The sequence below is a fragment of the Hydra vulgaris genome, chromosome 10 (assembly GCF_038396675.1).
Source record: "Hydra vulgaris chromosome 10, alternate assembly HydraT2T_AEP".
Lineage (NCBI taxonomy): Eukaryota > Metazoa > Cnidaria > Hydrozoa > Anthoathecata > Hydridae > Hydra > Hydra vulgaris.
Window position 1 is genome coordinate 48,621,408 of NC_088929.1, and position 8,558 is coordinate 48,629,965.

The 8,558-nt window shown below is 25.8% G+C and overlaps 1 protein-coding gene across 1 annotated transcript in view; it reads left to right on the forward strand.

Moving 5' to 3' along the window:
• The window catches only part of LOC101239780 (leucine-rich repeat and WD repeat-containing protein 1), a 70,228-nt gene extending 62,030 nt beyond the window's left edge, over nucleotides 1-8,198 (forward strand). Inside the window, exon 15 of the mRNA XM_065808194.1 lies at nucleotides 7,855-8,198. Coding sequence (XP_065664266.1) covers nucleotides 7,855-7,974 — 120 coding nt within the window. The 3' untranslated portion in view covers nucleotides 7,975-8,198. The remainder of the gene's footprint in view (nucleotides 1-7,854) is intronic.
• Nucleotides 8,199-8,558: the final 360 nt, after the last annotated feature.

Consider the following 8,558-nt stretch of genomic DNA (forward strand, 5'->3'; position numbering starts at 1 on the left):
TGGTACATTTGGTAGGGATATTTTTCAACGAGTTGTTAGAATTTTTTTTTTTTTCCATAGTACGAGATTGATGCAAAAAAGTGCTCAACCAACTTTTGTCAGGCGCATTTTATATATATGTAAACGTATTTTGGTTTGCATATATCTTCAGGAGAGTGCTTGATGAATTAAAGTAAATTAAAATAAATTAATTTAAAACAGAGCTGTATTTATATATTTTTTATAAATAAAACAACATATTTTTTACAACTTAGTTTCATGCTAAATGCAATCATCAGGTAAAAAATCTGAATCAATATCTAAAAGTCACAGTGCCAAAGTTTGTTTTCTGTGTTTTCCATTATTAAATAGAACTTAAGAAAATTGCATGAGCGTTTTAATATTTAATAAATTAGTTCCTTTATTTTCCTAATATTTTTATTACTACTTTTATTACTTCCTTTTAATATAATTTAGTAAAAAATTTTTAATAGTATTTAATAAAATACTTCCTAAATAAAAACTGAAAGGTTTAATCATTTAACAAAAATTCTTATTTTTTAACAAATTTTATTTTAGTATTTAGAGATAAGCGTTACGTAATCTTGTGATTGTCTCACCTTTGTATTAACTCTTTTTGTATGGTTTTTAATGCAAATAAACATTATTATTATTGTTGTTGTTGTTATTATTATTATTGTTGTTGTTATTATTATTATTATTATTATTATTATTATTATTATTATTATTATTATTATTATAATAAGGTAATAGAACTAAAATTGACAAAAAAAAACTTTGAAAGGCCTTGTTAAAAAACATTTCAGAGCATTTTACATATAAAAGTAATTACATTACGCAAAGAAAATTTATTTTGGAATATTTCAATTATCTTTTAATATTGTTTATGTGACATTTAGTGACACAGAAAATTTCTTGTCGTAAAAAGTATTTATTTGTGAATTTTTTAAAGAAATTGTTTTATGAAAAAAAAATTTAATTAAAAGACTTTAAATTAGTTATGATTTTAAAAACTTAAATTTAGTTTTGAAGGAATGTAAAATAGTAAAACGTTGAATTTAAAATTTGGTTCCAAAGGAATGTAAAATAGTTGAGCAATTTTTATTATAAAATTTTTTTTTCTTATCATCTGCTAACTATAACTTATTATGCAAAATATAAGTATCTCCATCATAGATTACATCGTGAAAGCAAATCAAAAACTTTTTTTTTTTATGAAAAGAGAGAAGTACTTTTGAACTACGTTTACAACTTTACGTTACAACAACGTTTACAAATTATTGGTAACTAATAAAATCTCTATATAAATTGTTTTTAATCTTCCACATTAACATCGAAACTAAGTAAAGATGGTTTGTTGTTAGTACAAAAGTAGTTAGTAGAAAATGTGGTAGAGAATGTGGTAACTCCAATAGTATGAGAAGTATAAATCTTACCTGATAAGTAGAGACAATTGCTTTTACACAAAACAAACTTAGAGTAAATAAAAAATGGTTAGTAAGAGATAAAAATATATACAAACATTAAAATAAAATATATACAAACATTAGGATAAAATATATACTAACATTAAATCAGAAGGCAGATAATAGTGAGAAAATAAACAATAAATGCGATTTTACTAATAGGTTAAAACCACTGAAAAATGTAAGGTTTAAAACAGTATTGTTTACAAAACAACCAAAAGAATGTTTGTGAAGACTGTATAGTGCAAACCACAACAAGTTAACTTAGCAACGTCAGATCAAGAAAAATCCTAATAGAAATAAAAAACCTAACGAGATTGTGATTTTGTCTAAACTTATCTAGTAGAGTTTTTAAGTAGATTCCAACCAAGTATACATTTGTTATAAAAATATGCTACATATATCTGTGTTATTCTTGTTATGTTTGCTATCCAGCCTAATAGTTGTAATGGAGGTCCAGTGTCAAGTGTGAGTGATTTTTAGAATTTTTTGCATATATATTATCTGGTTATTCATATCAAAGTTATTGCTCTGTTTTGATTACTTCATTTTTGATTTTCAGATACTTTTATAGATAGTTGTAATCTTTTCCTGCTTTTAGGTCTATCCCAAGGGAGGGTGAATATTAGGGTGCATCACAAAATTACAATTTAAAAAAATGATTTTGTCTGACACCTAATTATGTTCTATATATCAAAAAAACAATGACTTTCAAAAGTTTTAGAATAAGAAATATTTTTCGAGGTCCCCGGACACCCTTGAATATTTGACCAGTCCCTAATGATTTCAAAAAAACAGTTTTTTAAAAGTAGGTCATTTTGGGTCTCAAATTAAGTGATATTTTAAAAAAATTATAAAAATAATCATCATTTTATTAAAAGAAATTCACATTAGATTTTACTGCAATAAATATGACATTTTTAAAATAAAAATGAAAAAGGTGCATTTTTTGTAGTTTTATATATACATAGCAGTGAAATATAAAATGTTTTTTTTTTTAATTATTATTTTTGAAATTTTTTAAAAATTTTGCTTAATTTGAGACCCAACACAACCTACTTTTAGAAACTATATATTTTATAAATATTAGGGACTGGTCAAATATTCAAGAGTGTCAGGGGACCTCTACAAATATTTCTTATGCTAAAATTTTTGAAAGTCATTGTTTTTTTGATGTATAGAACACAATTAGGTGTCAGACAAAATTAATTTTTTAAATTGTTATTTTGTGATGCACCCTAGTGTATATGAGGCTTCTTAACTTACTTATGGAGTTGTTTTTTTCTCATTCATCAGTTTTTACCTATGGAATGGGTTTTGAGTATCATTATTGTGTGTTTTCATTGGGAGGCTTTCCAGTTAAGCATTATCTTGATTACTCTAATTTAAACTCTGTTTGGTTAAAGAACCTCTACAACTGCATACATGTATCGTTCTGCAACTGCATACACGGCGTTCTGTTTGTATTATTTAATCTCAATTGTTAATGCTTCTTTTTGCTTGTAAATTGTGGATAAAATGAGTGCTTGCCTAACTAAATAGAATATCAGGGTATAAATATGACCCCACAAAAGCTCAAATATATGTACATATTTAAAAAAGCATTCCCATTTTTTGGACCCTAGTGTTAATTAGGCTGTCTTCTTTAGTCAAATATTTGTATATCAGGTGGTATTTTTGTATAAAATTTTTGTACTATTATGCTTCTCACACATATGGTCTCATGCTTAGATAATAACACAAATCCTGTTTGTTACTCAATCAGATATTTGTTACTCAATCACTTGTTTGTTACTCGATCGTATGTTTGTTACTCGATCACTTGTTTGTTATTTAATCACATGTTTGAATATTGAACGGTATTTTCTCATTGAAAAAGCTTAGAAAATCATTTTTATCAAGCAATCTTGTACAGTTCTGTTAAAAAATGTCTTTTATAAAAAATTTTAACTACAGTACTAATTAAGAAAGATTTATAGTAGCTGTTGCTAAGAATATATATACTGTTACTAAGGTATTTTGTTAAAAGTTTGCAAAATAAGGCTACTTCAAGGACTTCGGTAAGTTTTTTTATCACCTGAGCACATGGATGTTTTTGGAGTATGCATGTATAATGAACCGAACGACTTATTCTTTTTATCAGACCTAAGGTTACGGTTTTTATTTTTTGGCAGCTTACTCCTTCCCAGGCCCTTGCATACAATCAATGTTTGCTTTTTTAGCTTTCAAAAACATTTAAGAAAACTATGTTCAAGTACTCTTAGGTGTTTAATACTCGGGAGGGGATGCTTCCCTATCCCCCAAGCTTATTAACCCCCTTTTTTTCTCTCTAGTTTATTATTCTTTACTTTTTATCAACAAAAAACATCTCTAAACTAAAAAAATTCAGAATATATATATATATATATATATATATATATATATATATATATATATATATATATATATATATATATATTAAATGCGGTAGTGGTGTAGTGGTAGTGCGCTCGCTTCATAAGCGAGAGGTTCGGAGTTCGATCCCCCACCACGTCCCTGGTAGTACCGCGCTCAACTTATTTCTCCGCGCAGCGGCCTTGTTCGTCAAGGTTCGTGTTTCGGAGTTATAGAGTTGAGAGAGGGTTATAACCACATTAAGTAGCCTCCTCATCTGTAGTGGCCTTCTGGGCCTTGGGGAGGTAAAATAACAAAAAAAAATATATATATATATATATATATATATATATATATATATATATATATGTATATATATATATATATATATATATATATATATATATGTATATATATATATATATATGATATATATATATATATATATATATATATATATATATATATATATATATATATATATATATATATATATATATATATATATATATATATATATATATATATATAGGGTAGATTAGGGTAATATGAGCATGATTTAAGATTTCTTAAATGTAACCAGTAAATTTAAAGTTGTCTTGTATTTTTTGAATCGACTTTATGTGGTGATAACAGGAATCAATACTATTAGTGTAAATTTATATGCATTAGTTAGCGGCTATCATCAAGTTAAAATGCTGTCAAATTTTTTGCGTTGTTAAAATAATATCATTACGCATGAATAAATCTGTGGCGCGAAATTTTGGTGCTAAAATAATGAAATTAACTTTTCTATAAAGAAAAATGTTAGCCAAAAATCCAATCCATTTTTGTTTGAAAAACAATATATAGAAACATTTAGTTTTGACTAAATAAAGATGCGATTTTTGTGTAATGTGAGCATGCTCAAATTACCCAGTGTTTTTCATTGAAATAAAATAAATAAAAAAAACTTTTTAAAAATAGCTTTCTATTCAATCGACTAAAAAGTAGAAAATAACTTTTTTCTGTTTCTGGTACTCGTGGAAATCATGTACTAAGTAATAATCACTTTTGTAAAGCCAATACTGGAAGACATTGAAGGCAATTCATGTACGTATGTAAACAAACAAACTCATCGAAGTAAAGGAATAGAAAGTTTGGCGCCTTGAGCTTTATGTACATTTAAAACGAATTTGATTTTGAAAGCATCTGACTTAAAAGCTTTACAAAAGTGATTATTACTAAGTACATGATTTCCACGAGTACCAGAAACAGAAAAAAGTTATTTTCTACTTTTTAGTCGATTGAATAGAAAGCTATTTTTAAAAAGTTTTTTTTATTTATTTTATTTTCTACTTTTTAGTCTTGATAAAATTGAATTATTACACTTATTGATTATGATTAATATTCAATAAAAATTTATTTTGAATTCTGTATATAATAATTAACAAAAATATTTGGAGCATATTTTTTTTTATTAATTTAAATGTTGGTTGGGTCTTCTTCTCGGTTGATGTATTTGTTCTTTTTTTGGACGCATTTTTATTTGTCTGAAATTAACAAGTGGAATATTTGTAAAATTTTTAATTAAATTTATATTGATACTTAACACTTTTTGATGCCCTCTCGGTTTCCGATATTTTTTTCGGAGTTCCAGATCTAACCAACGGGGAGGTGGGGCATCGTAAATCTAAAATACTTATTGAATCAAATGTAACAAATATAGCTATTGTTAGTCGGCAAAAGATTATTTGTAAAATTTCAGGGCTGTACGATCAAAAGAATTGCTTCAAAAAGCGCTGTGAGGTTTTGGCCTCCACAAAAAAAAAAATCAAAAAATCAAAAAAAAAGGACTCGTCAGTGAGTGAATAGAAAGCTATAATTACCTAGTTTAAAGTCCTAAAATAGCAGCGGTTTTAATTGCTTTTTTAAATAAAAACAAAACATATTAAAAAATTTTAATATATTAACAATACTAAATATTTTTCAGTAACTTTAATTCAAAAAAATTGAATTTTTATCGTTTAAAGGTTTGAGTTAATAAAATTTAAAAAACTAATTTTTTTTTGACAAACATAGAAGTATTGTTTCAACAAAAAGTGGCCTAAAATTTGATCTTTTAATGATAAGTTTTGTTAATAACGAATCATTATATTCCAAAAATTAATTCTAATTGTCAGAATGGTATTTTTTTACTTAATGTTATTTTTTTGAGTTAATTTAAAGTGCTCATATTACCAAGTGGTCTGGATAATATGAGCACTTTTGTTACTTTTTTAAAACCTCTGTGTTTTTAAAAAAAAATTTGGGGTGCCCAAATATCTAAGTGGATCATGAGTAGGGATCCCTAAAAATTGTTTATTCGCAAAAATTTTGGATCCAGCATAATTATTTTTGAAAACATTCCAATTTTCGCTTAAGGTGCTCATATTACCCTATATATATATATATATATATATATATATATATATATATATATATATATATATATATATATATATATATATATATATATATATATATATATATATATATATATATATCCCACCCCATTTATTCTCCACCCCTACCCACTTCCCTTGTATTAACCACCCAAGAGTATTGGCCTAAGAAGATGGTAATAGTCAATGTAAGGGTAAAATTTAAGTTTTAATAATTACTTACTTCCTTTCAATATTTACTTACTACTTTTCAGTATTTTCTTTACTATATCTAACATTTATTTACTATGTTTTATATTTCTTTTAAAAATCTTTGATTACTTATTTTCAATATTAAGTTTTGATATTTAGTAGTTTTTTTTTTTTAAATTGCACTTTAATATTCAATTGTTTTTTTTAATGTCAATTATAAAGTAATTGAAACTAAATTGATAAATTAAACATAATTAATTTAACCGGTTAATTTAACGATCTATTTTAACCTTAGTAATTTTAAATTGATTTAATATATAAATTAAGCGTTAAAAGAGTAAATTACTTAAAACTAAATTAAAAGTTGCCAAAAATTATTTGTTTATGAATTTTTTAAGTTATTGATATAGGTAAAAACTAAAATTTTCTGTTTAAAATATTTATAGACATTTTTATAACAAAATATTTTCTCTCAATTTTGTAACTAAGTTGTTTTTTTTTCACTTTATGGTGTGATACAAAGTTCACACAAAAATATTTTTGGTTAAGTTTATTTTTTACCACCAAGGGGTTATATATTCAAAAACCCCAGGACACCTAGGTTGAGTTTATTTTTATTTTCAATTTGGTTTTGGACCTTGACTAGAAGAGAAACGATTATCGTTGTTTTTATTTATGTTTTTACTTTTTGTTTGTTTTTACTTTTTGTTTGTTTGTACTTCTTGTTTGTTTGTACTTCTTGTAAGTGTCTTGTTAGTAAGTTTATTTGTACTTAAGTAAGTTTGCTTGTACTTAAATAAGTTTGTTTGTACTTAAGTAAGTTTGTTTGTACTTAAATAAGTTTGTTTGTACTTAAATAAGTTTGTTTGTACTTAAGTAAGTTTGTTTGTAGTTCTGGTGCAAGTACAAAGAAACTTTAGCTATAAAATTTAAAATTAATATTAGCCAATCAGTTTGTGGGTATACCTCTTTGAGGCAAAGAGTACCTCTTTGCTAAATCAGTTTGTGGGTCTTTGCTAAATCAGTTTGTGGGTATACCTCTTTTTTAGCAAAGAGTACCTCTTTGCTAAAAACACTTATCACTGGGACACAATATTTAAAACACTAATCTTGTATCAAGGGCGCGTATTGCTGAAAAACTTATATATCGATTTTGTTAAAATATGATGTTGTATAAAAATAGGTGTATAAAGAATAAAAAATAATGTGCCCCTAATTAAAATAATTTGGTATCGTTAAAATAATTTCTTTGTTAAAATAATGTGGCCTATACCATAACAAAGGTTTCTGAATGAATATTGTATAAAGATTTCAAAAAATTGAATCGTTGTAGCAAGAACCCTAACCCTAACCCTGTAGCAAGAAAGTTAATAAAAATATATATATTTTAATTTTTTTAGAGACTTGTATGCAGCCACAATCACACCAAAATATTTAATCATGTAGCTATCTCTAACCCGCCGAACTATGTGGCAGCAGTGTCAGATACTAATGTTGTAGCTCTTTGGAAGTCATCATGAATAAATTGAGAACAGTATCAGATGCTATCATGGATAATTGGAGTTTTCTTACGTCAGTAGAAATAAAAATGATCCTATTTTATCAAGAAATATCAAAATTTCAAAGTTAAAAATTAAAACTTCTTTAGGATTTTTTTGTTAACGTTTAGCATAGTAAATACAAACATGTAACATAGTTGCTACGAAAAAAAAGTGTATGAATCTTATTCAACGCTGTTAGAAAAGAGAAGGATTATTCTTTATGATAAAACTACGAGTGCGTTACTTTTAATTATAAAAACATCCAGTTTATAAATTATTATGGATTTTAATAGCAAACGAGTGAGTAGGAGCGGGACTTTGATATTTGCCAACTACGAGAATACTCGTAGTAAGCCGGCGTCATGAGTTTGCCAACTACGAGTAAATTCGTAGTTATACTAACTTATTTTAAATAATATTTGTGCATGACTGGCTCAGCCTATTCACTCTTTTTTTTTTTCTTAGCTTCACATTTGATTTCAGAAAATATTACATTCAAGGTTTTATTTTAAAAATCCAAGGAACCTAATTTAAATGCAAACAAAGGCAGAAATAGCTTAAAA